Source organism: Cavia porcellus, unplaced genomic scaffold (genome assembly GCF_034190915.1).
Source record: "Cavia porcellus strain 051 isolate PalLab524CR breed Dunkin Hartley unplaced genomic scaffold, mCavPor4.1 scaffold_8, whole genome shotgun sequence".
Taxonomy (NCBI): domain Eukaryota; kingdom Metazoa; phylum Chordata; class Mammalia; order Rodentia; family Caviidae; genus Cavia; species Cavia porcellus.
In genome coordinates, this window is record NW_026947491.1 from 72,653,993 (window position 1) to 72,670,416 (window position 16,424).

The window sequence follows — 16,424 nt, forward strand, 5'->3', positions numbered from 1 at the left end:
CCACCTTCATGAAGTGAATGATTACATACATTTTGATCTATGGATCTCACTAACTTTACTAAGGAACTTGTGCCTTTGCTAACACGTTCATCAATCATAAAGCTCTTAATGTGTGATCTTGAACTTAATGTTTCTGAAAACAATCAAGTATTTAATGGGCATTAATTCATCTTACACAGCTATAACTCTTCATTAGGCTAACTTTTCCCTAAGTCATTACTTTACTCTTCAGCTCTGGCAATTTCACAGTCACTGTGTTTAAAGACAGCTTTAATTTATTTAAAGGCATACCAGTTTAACTGATGACTCTGTTATCCCAAAGTTAATAATTTTGGTTCTAAGAAAAAGAAAAACATTTCTATCATATGAATTAATGATCCAGAAGAAGAAAATTTAGATAGCATTGTGTATGTATTACAGCAATTTAAAAATTGGTCATTATTCTTTTGTTATTTCAAAGACAAAAATAAAAAAAAAAGAATAAACTAGAGTTTTAAAACAGGTTATTAGGAACATTATAATAATTAATATATTGCATGTTGTTGTCTTCATAATATATATTCAGAGTACAAGATACAGGCATGATATCTTGTCCAAAAATATTAGCACAAACTTTCTTTTCAATGAACTAAGAGAAACTAACTGTATAACTATCTTAAATATCTTTATTTAAATGTATTTTTTCCTTTCTTATTTTCTTCTTTCCCCCTTGGTCCTAGTTCTTGAAAAAAACAAGAGTAATATTCTCCTCTAGCTCAGAAGATAATTTGACATTTTGTCATTTGGCTGCAGTGTTACTCACAATTGCCCTTACATGAAGAGAAATTTAATAGGTTAGTTGACATTTCATTGTGAAGACAGAACTTTTATAGCAAAAGAAATAGGATACAAAAAATGGAATTTACCGTATAAAATTCTTGGGGCTCATGCGTCTATGGAAACATGAATCTCAGTGCTAATTAAGCCCTGAGTGTTGAAGGAAACTTAACTGCATCAGATTAAATTTCTTACCAGTATCCCTAAATTTGAATAAAACATGTTCTTATCAATTCACTGAAGCCTACATCACACTTCTGGGACTTTTTGTAAACACTTCTCTTAACTCACAAGCTTGAGATTTTTAGTCATAAAACCAATGTTTAGTGCCACGTGGGTGTAGATTTTCAGGCTTATATGAAGTTAGCTACTATATTGTTCCCTTTATTTAACCTCCTTTCTACAGTGCGTATGCTTTGTATTTTTGCTGTTTAGGATCAAGTTCCTTTGGTGCCAGGTCGTGATCTTGACTGGGAAGAAGAAATGGCAAAAGCCCAGTCCCATGACTGTGTTCCTGTCCTTTCAGAGCATCCACTGTATATTCTTTACACATCTGGAACAACTGGGTTACCTAAGGTATTTCATCTCTCAGGGATAAACATCCATAATAAAACATTTCTTTTGCAGTGAGAATATCTGATTACTGATCTATAATGCTTAAAGATTGCACTTTTATGTCTAGACATAGGTTATAGCTTAATTTGTGCTTAATACTAAGCAGGTATTTAATTTTCTTATTTAATTTTAGCTATATGTTTACTCTTTCAGTAATGGAGATCAAACTCAGGGCAAAAATACATGTATTTTAAATGAAATAAAATTATTTTTAAAAAATGAGATATAGCTTCCATGTTATGGCACTGGTTTTTGGTCTAGAAGAATTCACTTCTTCGTCATAAATATGTTTGAGAATTGGCCTAGACAATTAGAATAACAGCAGTGTGGAAGATACTCAACAGTTCCTTTCTTTCTTTTCTTTGTTTTTAAGACAGAACTATTCACTACATAGTTCAGGATGTTCTTGCATTTACTAGGTAGCCAAGGATGAACTCAAATGGGTGGCAATCCTCCTGTCTCAGCTTCTGGAGTACTGGAACTGAAGGCATGTGCCACCCTGCCCAGCCAATACTCAAGAATTTTGAATCTGATTACTATGAAGACTTGTTCTGCATAGGAAAGTTAAATGCATCAGTATTCATAAATGTTTTAGATGTCAACAAATACTACATTTGGTGGTATTTTCAAATAATACTGTTTCTTTACACAACTTCACCAAAGTATACAGTATCATCCTGCATATCATTTTTGTTAGAAGACTCAGTACTCAGTGAGTCATAGCACTTTAGTGGAGGAAGAGGATTTCACAATCATTTTCATCCTCGGGAATAGAGATATCTATTAGATTTCTATAGCATCAGAGTCTGAAAATGTATTTTCTTAATTTTAATTATTTTAAAAGTAATATATTTTCTAAAAGGAAATGGAAGGCCTGCCATTAAAATTTGCATATTAAAAAGAAAACCTTTGATGGGGGAATATATTCTCTCTGAACAGAGATCGTATTTTATTACATTTTGTTCTGTCATTATGTTTGCATATAGTTGGTCATTTGTAATTTTTTGTCAGATATGTGAGTAAATAAATGCATATATATGTAAAGATACATGTCTTATGTGAGGTGTTGTGATATTTTAGAATGCTAGTCACTTGGTAACTAAACAGTTAGGTTGAAGACTGAGAGTTGTTTTTTTAAGTAGTTCATATGATTTACTGGACATAATTTTTACCCTCCAGATTTTTTTTTTTTTTTTTTCCATTTTTACCGGTACCGGGGATCGAACTCGCGACTGCCTGCTTGTAAGGCAGGTACTTATGCCGCTGAGCTAAATCCCCAGCGCCCCCCCCCTCCAGATTTTGTGATATTCAATTTAACATTTGACTATCAAATAAAGAAAGAGCCAGAAACTGTTGTGCATCTGTACAATTTTACCCAGCTTTGAGGGAGATTGAGGCAGGAGACTGACAAATTCTAATCCTGTCTCCTAAACTAATTTTTAAAAAAAGTTCTGGGAAAGAAGCTTAGTTGTAAAGAATGCCTGATGTTCAAGCCCCAATGCTATTAGTAAGTAAATAAATAAACAAATAAGAAACTCAATAAAATTAAATCCATTCTAAAAATAGTAATATAAGAGGAAATTCTGAGACTAAAAACATGCTATAACACAATCAAACTTAAAAGACGAAAAAACTAAGAACAACAAAGTAAAAGTTTCTTGGAACTTAAAAGTTCCAAGAAATTCTATCTCAGACTTTAAAACATTTTGAAATTCACTATGACCTGGACTAGGACCTGTTTAAAAGGAGAAGGGTTTATCAGCAATTTGAAGCTGATTCACCCAGTGTAAAAGAAATTTTAAAAAATAATACAAAGACTATTAAGTTTGAAAACTAGCAATTCCAGATAAGGAAGGGATTTTTTTTTTAAGTTACCCTGTTTTCTCTTAGTCAACGAAATTGTCTGTGGATTCCTTTCAGCACCCAAATCTTTTCGTTTGATGTTTCTGTCATCCTCTGTCATTTTCCTTCTAATATGTTATCTTGAAGTGTATATGCAAGCAATTTGGAGATTTTATTAATTGCTTGGAAATTTCCCCATTTATATTGTGCAAGTACTAAGTGCTCATTCTTAGTGAGAGCAGGGTAAAAGTATACATTAACCACAGTCCTGCTAATTTACTTTGGAGGAGGTATTCATGCACAAAGGTAACAGCAAGACAGACTGTGTGATTCATTCATCAGGGAGATAGGTGACTGCATCCATGGACGGAAGGAGGTTGTTTTCGAGTCTGTTTAGTTTAGGATTTTACTTTCATACTTAATGGGAAGGGAAAGATTCGACTGGAGATTGGGAGAGAGACTGAGAAAGAGAGAAAACAGAGGGGGTGATTTTGAATATTGACTGTGGTAGAAGTATAGGAGAATGGTTTGGGGCTGGGAGAGCCATAGTAGGTATATTGACTTTGGAAACATTAACACGGAGATGATGCCCAGTTAGCAACTGAAGTGAGAGCTGAGCCCAAGATGTACACCTGGGGCTGGAGTGTAGACATTTTTGTGTCATCACTGTAGAGAATTGGAGTTTAAATCATGGGAGCAAATGAGCTTTGCATTGTGACCTGCAGAATAACAAGAGAAGATAGGTACAGCTCAGCATCCCTCATGCTTTTCTCACCTCCACTGGAGTCAAGAATCATAGTTTTGAACTTACATATTGCCAGTAGACCTTTATGATACTTATGAACATATCATGATGGTGTTGGAGGGTATTTGTACTTCTTTAGTTATATTTCACTAACTAATTACAAAATTTGACCATAGCAGATCCTCAGAATATTCAATGAATCATGTCTGACTTCTTCAGTTAATTCTTCATTTTCTCTTTATTTAGGCAATTTTCACCTCATTTTTGTAATTCTAACTAGGATAAATAATATATGAATTGTCATACTGATATCTGCAGAATGCAAGGACAGAAAAGATGAACAAACCTGCAGTATTGAAATACATTTAATAGCATCATAGCTTATTTTCTTGATCTTTGAGCTACATGAAGAAAATAATATTATGAGCTCATAAAAATATTCTACTCATAATATTTATTGCTTATAGGCACATAAAAGACAGATATTAAGGAGTCTGTTTTTTGGAGAGAATTTGCAGATTTATTATGGCATATTTGCATCTTGGCATCTACCAACTGTGGAGTTGTCAGGTTGCTATAGGACAGGTTAATCTCTTAGCAAACACTCCAACAATCACAACTAAGCTACTTTGCATACATTTCTGTTACATTATGACCTTCTATCCTGTTTGATTTTGGTACCTGGATTCAGTATATTTCAATGTCCTACACAATAAAAATCCCTTGTCTGCATGTAGAGTTCTTTTGGGAATGGAGGATTTAGTCGTGGTCATATTTATCATCTTCCAGCTTGATATCATGGCAGGACGGTGATAACAAAAAATAAATAAATCCAGTGACAAAGGAGAATAGGGGAAACCAGGAGGAAGGCATTGGTAGAAAGGCATAACAAGGTGACTGATAAGGCCTTTTGTTCTTTTATGCATTACTACAATTTATCATTTTATTTCTAATTTTTATTAGGAGATTATACCCATTCCTTGCTCTAGGGAAAAAAGGAACTCTCTCTGTGTGTGTGTGTGTGTGTGTGTTTGTGTAAGGAAGAGAGAGAGAAGGGTAAATCTTTTTATGTTGTTTTAATCCATGGTACAATTCTTGCTGTTAAAATGCTGAACTTGCTACATCTTTGCTCCTTATCTCACAGATGTTCAGATCAATAAAAAATTATACACTTTCCACAGAGATAGTTTCAGAGTCATCTAAAAGCTTGCAGCAAGAGATTTTATATTAGATGAAATAGCCCAAATGGAGTCACTCCATTTCTTCTAAAATGATAGTTCCAAAAGTTTCAAGGGTTTCTTCTGAAAAAAGAAAGGTATCTTTACAAAGTTGTATTATTCATACTAGAGTTTCTTCACTCTACTCTTCATTCATTCAGTCAACAAACATATGAAATGCCCATTCTATGCTGTACATGGCACTGAAAATATAAAGGCATTATCCTCCCTGGCGTCAGAGAGGTAGAGCAGGGTGGGATGGTGATGTCAGTGCTCTGATGAGGTTTGATGATTCTGGGGACTTTTGGATATGAAGGAGAGACACACAACACAACAGATTTTGCTACCAATCAAAACATATGGGTAATATATTATCCATAAAAGAAACTATGTTTTTTATCCTCTGCACAATAAATGAACTTTTCTAGAAGAACTGTTTGCAAAATGATTAGTATCTAATTACTCAAGTTATTGAGGCATAGGTTAGACCTTGTGATTAATTAACAAAGGACATGTAACACAGGATAGAATATGCAGGGAGAGTAGCTGCTCATTGTATGTAGCAAAATGAACACGTGAAGCTTAGTGCCAGTGAGCCTGGAGGCATGTCCTCGGTGGTGGCAGTAGGTCGGTGGTGGCAGTAGGTTTCCATTGCTTGTGTGTATAAGAAGGAACTGATCAAGTGTAGAAAAAGAGGGAGGACTCATTCTAGGAACAAGGGATTAAAAGAATAAAGTCATTATCATAGCAAGGTTATCATTTATGTGCAGAAATTTTGAGTAAACCAGAACTGTTTTGCATGATTCTCTAAATCCAATCATAATTTGGTAATATATTTATAATGTATTTGTTTGTTTGACTTTTGAAACATGATCTTGTTACGTATTTCAGGCAGGTCTATATCTCACTGTCCAGACCAGGATAGCTTCAAACTCAAAGAAGTCCTACTGTCTTAGCCTCTTAAGTCCTGGGAGTATAGGTGTGTTGCACTACACCTGACATGGATTTATTAAATATGATATATGTCTTGGTTACTTTTCTCTCACTGCTGGGAAAAAATACCCAAAACTCAAAATTAAGGAAGGAGCAGTTTAATTAGTTCAAATTTTGTGGAAGTCTCAGTCCATATTTGGCTGGCTACAAGGCATAGTGGCACATGGCAAAGGGCAACAATTCATGGTGACAGAACATAACAAAAGCCACAAGATCCAAAAGGGAGGAGCACCAAATAAAATTCTTCCTGTCCTTTATATTGTATGCAAACAACACTCACTTGGATATAGTACTCACACCCTTCATCCCAACTGTGGACCATGAATCAGTTACAAACTCTAGAAGTCTTCCCCATGACCATATGAGGCTTTGTGCAGACATCTATACAGAAACCATAGCATTCTATCCCTGAGCCCCATATACTCATGCACATCTTTTTTTTGTGAAAGACATTAGTCCATCTGTAAGAATTACCGAAGTCCTAACAGTTTCAGCATTGCTGAAAAGTCCAAGTCTCAAATCTCCTCCAAGATATAAGGCAAACTCTTAGCTTCAAGCCCCTATACAAATGAAAAGTTAAACACTTTCATTTTCAATGGCACAAAATAAACATTAGCATTCCAAATGGTACAAACAAGGAAATACAGAAGAATAGGATCATAGCAAGTCGAAAATCCAGCAGGGCAAACATTAAATCCTGTACTTCCATGTGAAACATTTGAAGAAATCTCTGGTGAGTTGTGAGCTCCAAAAGGCTTGTGTAATTCTGCCCCTTTGGCACTTCTGGTTGTTGTAGCTCCCATGACTTCTCTTTTAGGTCTTCTGTGCTCAATCCTTGCAGCTTTCTTTAGATAACCTGTGGTTCTGGCTTTTCCAAACTTCTGGGATCTCCAGTGCATCTTTGTTTTCACCCTCATAGCTTCATTCACTGGCCTTTCATGGACACACTGCCTAGGCTCTCCGGCCTTCTGAAATTGGGGTGCAATCTTTTTTAACCTCAGAACTATTGCATTCTGCATGCACCTAAAAACATTGCCATTTAGATGATGCCAAGGTCTTCTGCAGCTGCAGCAGTATCAAGGCTTTCTTCTCTCTTGGGTGTAGGGATTGAATAACTGGATTGCTGAGCACTCTCAACCTGATTCTGAGGAACAAATTCTGTATGCTGACACCCTTTTGAGATCTGGTGCATCTACTGCCATTTTGGAACCTAGTGCAGCAGGTCACCATTCTGGAACATAATGTGTCTGCTGCTATTCTGGAACCTGACACTCTGCAGCTTTCTTCTCACAGCCACGTCTTTCACATTTGTAGTTTTGAGGCTGCAAATGGTGGAGACCTGCTGCTTCTTGTGATGCCCTCAGGGCATATTTTCTATTCTCTTGTACTTTGTCAGCTATCAAGATCTCTTCTGCTCTGTCTTTGTAGTCCACAGCTTTATTGGAGCTTCCTTTCTGGACAAACTCACAACATTTAAAATCATATTGCTGGGTTCTTTGCTTTTGATTATCAACAAGATCTGGGCTAAAAGCCCCAACTATAACCATGCCACCTCTTCAACATTAGATTGCCTTGAAATTTCTTCTGCCTGATTACTTAGTCTGCCAGCGTTAATCTTAGTCTCTGCAAAATCTTTGGACAAAAGCAAAATGCAGACAAACTTTTTGCCAACCTATAGCACACATATTCTGTAGTCCAACAACCATACAGTCCTTCCCAGCAGAAACCTCCTGAACCTAGTCTTCACTGGCAGAATTTCTATGATCCTCTGGTCTTCTTAGTTCTGACCAGAATCTCCCATGCAGAACAGTCTAAGATGTGCCAGCTGTACTCTTTCAGGTGGCATTTCTTAGTCTTTCCAAACTGTTCCCACAAGTCATTCCAAAGGGCTCTTGAATCACATGATCAAGTATAGTCACACACTACTTCTCTGGTACCAAATTCTATGTTGGGTTAGCTTATAGTTTGTGGAGGTTTTAGTCCATAATCTGCTGGCTCCAAGGCAGAGTGGCACATGGCATATGGCAACAGTTCATGGTGGCAAGAGACAGCAAAAACAGCAAAAGCAAAAAGGGAGGAGTTTATAAAGAAGATTCTTTCTGACCATTATATTGTATTTAGGCTACCCACCCTAAAATTGTAGCACTACATCCATAATCCCAGTATTGATCCATGAGTCAGTCACAAATTCCAGAAGCCTTCTCTCATGACCAAATAAGGCTTTGGAGGGACATTCAGACCCAAAACATAACAATATGTATGCTGGTCAGGCTGTGGTGAAATACTTGTTCATACACAAACATATATGTGTATATATATATATATATATATATATGTATAGATATATGTGAATAAATAACATTTTACATATTTAAATATGTATAGTTATGTAAGCATTTGTAGAAAGTATTTGATGGAGGGGGCACAATTTAGGATGTATAAAGTATTACCATATGTTTCAATCTTTTTTTGCCTTGGAATTTCAAGATTTTCCATCTAGGTCTACACACACACACACACACACACACACACACACACACACACACCTTTTAGAATGAAGTTTCCCCAGATCTTATTTGCCATGCATATTAGTTTTCCCTTTTCTTACCTGTCAATACCTAGAGTTCCAGTGGTGTTTTAAAAGTTGCATTGACTGAAATTTTCTATTTTAATTTAATAGTTTCACATGTAAGATTTGTGGCTTCTGTTTGTCTTCAAAAGCACCTGGATTTCTTAAAGAACTATCTGTGATGGCTCTGTGGTTCCATTTCTGGTTGACTAATAATCACTTTTATTTTTTCTTATACAAAATGTCTTTTTAAAGAACCATGTGTATTCTAAATTATCAAAAAGAGAGTCTTTATATTTCTCATTATCAAGATACAATTAATTTTCATGTTTTCATTTGGGACCCAGCATGTGATTCCCAATTGTATCTTTTCACAGTCTCCAGAAGATTTTAAGAATTGTGGCTGATCCTACAGAAAGCAATGCAAAACATTACAAAAAACCTCGGTACAGTATATTGGCAATGTATAAGGGTTACCTGAGAACATATCTATCACTTAAATGTTTTTACCTTTAAGGCCTGTACATCATAAGTACATATAAAAAGTAATGGCACAAATTTAAAAGTAAACTACAGGAAGCTTGTTTTTTAGGGGTAAGCATTTTCACTGAACAAATATTTTACTTTATGCATTATATTTCAGATATACTTTAAAATGGCTATTTTCAGAACCAGGTATGGTGGTGTATGCTCATAGTCTGAGCTACACTGGAGGCTGAAACAGGAGAATTACTTGAGGCCCAGCATTTTGAGACCATCCCAGGGAACATAATGTGAACTTTTCTAAGAACAAAACAGTGTCCTTTTGTTTGTGATTAATTTTGTTTTCTTAAATATGATTTTTTATAATTTGTGTTTTCACAGCCTAAACAGATTTCTCCTTTGCATTGCAAATATCATTACCTGGAAAATATGATTATAAATAGGAAAGAAAATGTTTTTTCTTTTTATTTTATTTACAAATTTACATTTATCATAAACAATCTTTTGAATCTTAATCTTTTCTTACTGAGTATTCAGACGACTCATAAAATATCTATGTAGAAATGTGCAAAATGTCTTAAATTATTACTGACATTAAGTATCATTACTTACTATAACATATGTACAGTATATTGTCTATGAAAGAAACTGTATTTTTCTCCTGCTCAAGAATAAAATTTTTTAGCAAAAATTGTAAAGTGATTAATATTTTAGTTCTCAGGTTATTGAACCACAGGAAAAGACCTGATTAATTAGCAAAGTGCACTTAGGATACAATAGAGTGGGAAAGAAGCTGCTCAGTGTACGTGGTGAAGTGCATGTGTGAAGCTTACTGGCAGAGGGCTTAGGGGTTCTAATATCCCCAAGGCGATCAAGAGAGCCAGCTGTGTGTCAACCCTGTCACAGAAGCTGGAAAATAGCTCTCAATGCCAGCAAAGCTGCATCTGATATGTGCCAAGAGCAGGTGTTGTTGCTAGTAGGTAAAATATGTTTCACAGCTTGAGACCTATGTTTTATTAGAGGTACTTGTGGAAAGCTGCAATCTTTGTAACTAATGGAAAGTTAATTTGTTTTTCATCCCGGATGCGTGTGTGTGTGTGTGTGTGTGTGTGTGTGTGTGTGTGTGTGTTGGTGTGTGTGTTAAGGTGGTGATGTAAAAACTACAATTAATGGCAGATGCATTAATTGGGGTCATATTTACCCTTTTTGGGGGGGTAGGTACAGAGAGTTGAACCCACAATATTTACCTTTTTATTTAAAACAATTGATATAATTTTTACACAGGGAAGTTATAATCATTGTAGCAAAAGACAAGAATATAATGTGACCTTTCTTTCTCTTTTCTTTTCTTTCTGTCTTATTTCTGCTTATTCTGGGAATTCTTTGGCTATGTCTTACTGTGCTAATGATCCTTTTTCATAATGAAGCAATATATTAAATATTAAATTTGCCATTAGTTATTTATGACTCATAACTAGTATTCATAACTTGATACTGAAGAGCATCATTGAAAACTGACTTGTGAAAACAGCACAGTAATGACATAGCAATCTAGTTTTTGCCTCAGATGCATCACTAATCAAATGTTCTAGCATAATGTCTGACTTAGGAGGATTCATTCCTCAAACTTTCAAAATTCAGCATTAAAGAATTGTCCTACTTTAACATTGTGTTTGCATGATTCTCACTTAGCATTATAATCAGGTCCCAGTTAGAAGGTAACTTTGTTTCCTTTTAGTAGTCTAGTATTATTTAATATCTTAAGATATAGATATCTTCATCATAGTTTACATTTTAGGTACATGATTAAATTTTAATTTTTATTCATTGATTCTATTTTGTTCTGTATTCTATCTGAAAATGTAATATAGAGTAGTTTGTCCCACAATTGAAAAAAATACTTGTTGTATGTAATTTTGTGAAATCCTAAATTTTCTTTAGAAAGTCAAGAATATCATGTGAAAATGAATTCTACAGATGGCATTGATCAAGACAAATTATTCTGGGTTTACTGTTGGGGGATTAAAAGAAATAATGATTCAAATGTTTGTACAAGAGTCAAAGTAATTTGATGATTGTAGAAAATCAAATGCTTTAAATCTGGAACTTTCCAAAAAACGGTATGAAAATGGAGAACTTTGTACACATTTTAAATTAATTTTAACTTCATATTTTCTCTCCTTTAGGGTGTGGTCAGGCCAACTGGGGGATACGCTGTAATGCTAAACTGGACGATGTCTTCCATATACGGACTTAAACCTGGAGAGGTAACCTTGATTTTAAGTTTGCCCCACCTGCAGTTTTTCTTAATACCAGGTATGTGTGTTTCATTTCTTCTCATTTTCTTTAGGTATGGTGGGCAGCTTCTGACTTAGGCTGGGTCGTTGGACATTCCTATATCTGCTATGGACCTCTCCTGCATGGGAACCCTACAGTTTTATATGAGGTAAGAAAATAAAAATTATATCTTAACAAGTAATACTTAGTTCCCTGAAATATTTTCAAAAGTAATCCTGAATAGGATCAGTAAAATATTGATGGAGATAAGAAACAGTTTTATATCTTCTTTGAGTTAAAAGTAGATTTCAGAAGACAAAGAGAAATATAGAAAATAACAGCTATTGCAATTGCATTGAAGAACAAAGTAAAAAATAAACTTTGGACCTCGTATACTATTGAGCTCAATTACTTTTGGGATTAATTTCTACCTATTGTGGATATCTAGAAAGGATCATCAAACTGATACTAACTGCAGAGGCAGAAAAAAGGAAATGCTTATCATAGAGCAGCTAACATTGATTCACATTTTTGTATTTGTTCAGAATTAATGGATTTTCAAATATATTTTGTCTTAGTTATAGCTAAGTACCTTCCAAAGATTTTGATAAGAATTCTGCACATAAGGGAGAGAAGACTGTACATTTCTTGAAAATATGTTAGTGTTACCCTGGAATACAGTTTCTGAGTTTATAATAGAAATTTCCCTTATATGTCTGTTCTCTTTCATTTTAGCAATGCTTTCATGAAGGCTCAGATGACATATTCATCAGATTTGGAAGGGGTCAAAGTCTTAGGGAGATAAACAGTATGGTACTTTGCTAAATTAACATTCAGAATAGCCCTGGCCATTTTGGGGATAGTTAGCGAAATACAAAGGTACATAAATATTTCATTCTTATATTTAAATTGAAGCATAATTCAGGAATGAATAGGAGAAATGAAGTTGCTTATAGGTTATCACATTAAATGTGTGGGTATAACTGCCCATGTTTAAAACATACGCTATTGGGAGGATTACTTTAAAAATACTCATCGTAGTCAGTGCTATGACTTCACTTTTTCACATTTAAAAGATGGGTGAAATGGAGCAGGCTAAAAAAATTAACTAGCTAAAAAGCTTCAGAAAGAAGTGAACTACAATGGAAAAAAAAATACTTCAAGAGGTGAAAGAGGAGTTACTCTTTTTTTTTTTTTGTATTTTTTTAATTTAAGGAGAAAAAGGGAAAAAAAGCAGAAAAAGGGTACAAGTTATACAGAATTTCAGAAAAAAAAAATAAACAGTAGGAAATCACTAGTTAATGGATTACATATTATCATCTTAGAAATATTTGTTCAAGTTACAAGATTAAAGCATACAAAGTGGACATTCAAACAGCGAGACTGCAAACAGTTCTGTTCAATGATCCAACAAAACTCAGTAATATCATTGTCTATCTTATACACTTAAATTTACATGCAGCTATACCATTTAGAGCACTTTCTTTTCCTCTCTTTTTTACAATGACTATTACACATTTTGGGTTTTATTGCTCCCTTAGTTCTTACTGCTTTTTTTGGAAGAGAGTAAAACCAAATGTGACTTAACAGAACAGAATCCGTTAAATCAAAAGGGTGGACATAATAGATAATGTAAAAACATAATTCAAGGTGATCAAAAATGGTTACCATAATGCCTCCCGCTATCTCAAATAGAATTGCCTATATCATCAGTTATAATAAAATTGAACAAAACAGTAAAGAATGAAACCAACAAAACCAAAACATTGGAGACGTTACAGGTCTTCAAAAAGTCGATAATAGTCAACCAGTATGGGCATTATAATGAATCCCACTATCTTCACAGCTGTTGCCTAAACTTTCGAACCTGGTACTATCAAGCAAAGCAGAATAGAGGAACATCAGTCAAAACAAGATGGTGAGAGCAATACAGGGCTTCAAATCAAATTAATAGAATATCAAAGTGGGTTACTATAATATATCCTGCTTTTTAAAATTTATTTTTCTTTTAATTAAAAGGATAAAAATAAAAAAGTAAATAATAAAATGGAGATTGAGATAAAAGAGGGCATAACAACTAAACAGTACAGATCAATACATAACCATTTAAGCAAATTAGTGTTTCACCACAAGATAATCCCGACATAAAAGTAGTTACCATATTGTCTCTTTCCTTGAGATCTTTGAGTATAACTTCGTATACTGTAGCATCAAATATATAAACACAATGTATAACCATTCAAGAGAATGACAGTATTACAGGGTATTTAGAATCAACTAACAGATAATGAACTATGGTTTCTGTATAATCTCCTTGTCTATAAAAGTTTTTGTTTATACTATCACATATAATAAAATCCAATAAGATACAACATGTTAAGACCTATGGAGACAGAAGAACAGAAGCTTGATGGGACTTCAAAATAAGATGATACCAAATCAGCACTACCTATTATGATGTCGTTTTCTCTAAGATAGCTGTTTCTATCATCCAATCTTCTCTGCCTCATTTCTCTTGAGCTCTTTTTCTGTCATTAGTTGTCAGCTTGTCTTCTTCATTTTTATTTTCTGCTCCATTCATTGTGGCCTCTCTGCCACTATTTCTGGATTCTTCATATTTTTCTTTTTTAGAATATCCTGCAGTATTCTCTGTAGAGTTGAATTAGTAGTTGCATATTCCTCTAGTTCCTCTTTATCCTGAAAGCACCTTGTTTTTCCATCAATTTCCAGGGATAGTTGTGCAGGATATCTCAATCTTGGCTGGAGGTTATTATCTTTCAAAGCTTGTATTATTTCCCCCCACGCTTTTCGTGATTTGATGGTTTGTGCTGAGAAGTCTGCTGTAATTCTGATGGGTGTTCCCTTGTAAGTGATCTGTTTCTTGTCTCTGACAGCTTTTAATATTCTGTTCTTATATTGGATTTCTGGAATTTTGATTATTATATGCCTGGGTGTAGCTCTATTTGGGTTGTAGGTAGCTGGAGTCCTGTATGCCTCATATATCTGAGTGTCTTTACCATCTGCTAAATTAGGGAAATTCTCTTGGATTATTTCTGTGAATAGCTTTTGTTGTCCATTTGTTTGTGTCCCCACTTCTTCTCTTATGTTCTTAATTCTTAAGTTATAGATCCTCTTATCATCCTCTAGTTTTTGTATTGTTGCTGTTTGTTTTTTGGTTATTTTTAAGAAGTTTTTCATTTCATGCTCCCATATTACAAATCTGCCTTCCAGTTCAGCTAATCTATACTTAGTTTCTTTCAAGCTTTTATGCCAGTTTTTGATAGAGTTTTTAGTTTCCTGGTAATCTCTTTGAACCTGCTTCACGTATTCTACGTGTTCTCTATTTTCTCCATCAAATAATTCTCCCCTCTTTTTCTGTTATTCCATTTCATCATCTGCTTTTTCTTGGGTGGTGCTTAGCATTTCTCTGACTATTCTGCTTATGTCTTGCTTCAGGTCATTAATAACTTCATTCCTGAACTCGTCTATGAGGCTCTGGAGATAGCCTTTTATGTCTATTGGTGGTGTGCCTGCTATTGCCTGTTTCTCAGGATTGGGGGCCGAGTAGCCTTTCTTGTTGCTCCCTCTTCCCATATTCTTTGTTCCTTATATATGCAAGCATATATAGGAGGCCCAGCTTCCTTTCCTGTTGGCCACAGTCTGACTGAATTGCACCAGCTAGATGTTCCCGCCCACCGCATCGCACCAGGGAGTTACGTACCAGGCAGTCTATGAGGGGCCCGCCCCTCCAGGTCAACCTACCAAAAGGCCTCACCACTAGGGTGCACCTTCAGGTGCTGGGATCTGGGTTGTGCTAGCCTACTGGGTCTCAGCCCACAGCCTCACGTAGGCTAGGCACTGTTCACCAATCCTGCTTGAGAGGGGGATATGTGACTGAAGTCACTACAGCTCCCTGTTCCAGCAAGTCTGCACAGACCCAGAATGTCCTCTGTTGGTGCCTCCTAGACTGTGGGAAAGTTCCAGTTTCCCTCAGTCATCTGAGGTCGATGCACGGCTCCCCGCCTGCCCAGCTCTTAACTTCATTCACTGGTTCCTGTTCTCAGTGCTTTTGTGCGTCTCCCTGCCAAGCCGATTCAGATGCAGCTGAGGCAACAGGAAACCCAAATCACGGCTTTGAATGGCACGGGCTCCATCTTCCACACTCAGGCTTTATCTGGTCCTGTTATAGCACCAGGATTGCATTCCCAGTTGGTATCTCTCAGCCCAGTTTGTTCTTGGGTCAGCAGGATATATCTCCTCTTGGTTAGGATTCTTCCCTCCACACCATTCCTGGATTCTAAGCTGGGTCTCTGAGAGAGCCTGCGTAACTGCTGCTATCTATCCACCATGTTCTCTGGATCTCATCCAGGAGGAGTTATTCTAAAACAATATGTCCAATGGGCATGTATCATAAATGTCTTTTATGATATAAAGAATTTCTACATATGAAGTAAATATTTCTATAATATAGAGTTATATTGAGTTAAATTTATGAATAATAATAGAAATATTTAAATATCTTTTATGTTAACAGAATGAGTAGCTCCTCAATATGAGTATAAATCTCATATAAAATGATCTTTCAAAATCTGACAAAGAATGAGAAGAAGAAAAGTTTACAAGTGGAGTGTGGAGAGAAGTGTTAGATGATGTTAAAGAACTCTATGCTATTAGCAGTCGTGAACTCCATGAATCAAAAAAAAAAATGAGACCCTGGTTTCTAGCTTCAGATACTCTCTTGATCTCTTCACCACTTAAAGGCCATCTGTGTTCCATGATTTTCAGCTAGCCAGTTATCTATCTCTGAATACTAAGCAAACTTTGATACCAGCATGTACCATCATGCACTATTATACATCACTTGTGT

At 35.4% G+C, this 16,424-nt stretch overlaps 1 protein-coding gene across 2 annotated transcripts in view; it reads left to right on the forward strand.

Annotated features, from left to right (window-relative positions):
* Window positions 1–16,424, forward strand: part of Acss3 (acyl-CoA synthetase short chain family member 3) — a 168,342-nt gene that overhangs the window by 66,944 nt on the left and 84,974 nt on the right. For both annotated transcript variants that reach the window (XM_063255218.1, XM_063255217.1), the window contains exons 5-7: window positions 1,252–1,392; window positions 11,467–11,547; window positions 11,631–11,726. In XM_063255218.1, the coding sequence (XP_063111288.1) occupies window positions 1,252–1,392; window positions 11,467–11,547; window positions 11,631–11,726 (318 nt within the window). The remainder of the gene's footprint in view (window positions 1–1,251; window positions 1,393–11,466; window positions 11,548–11,630; window positions 11,727–16,424) is intronic.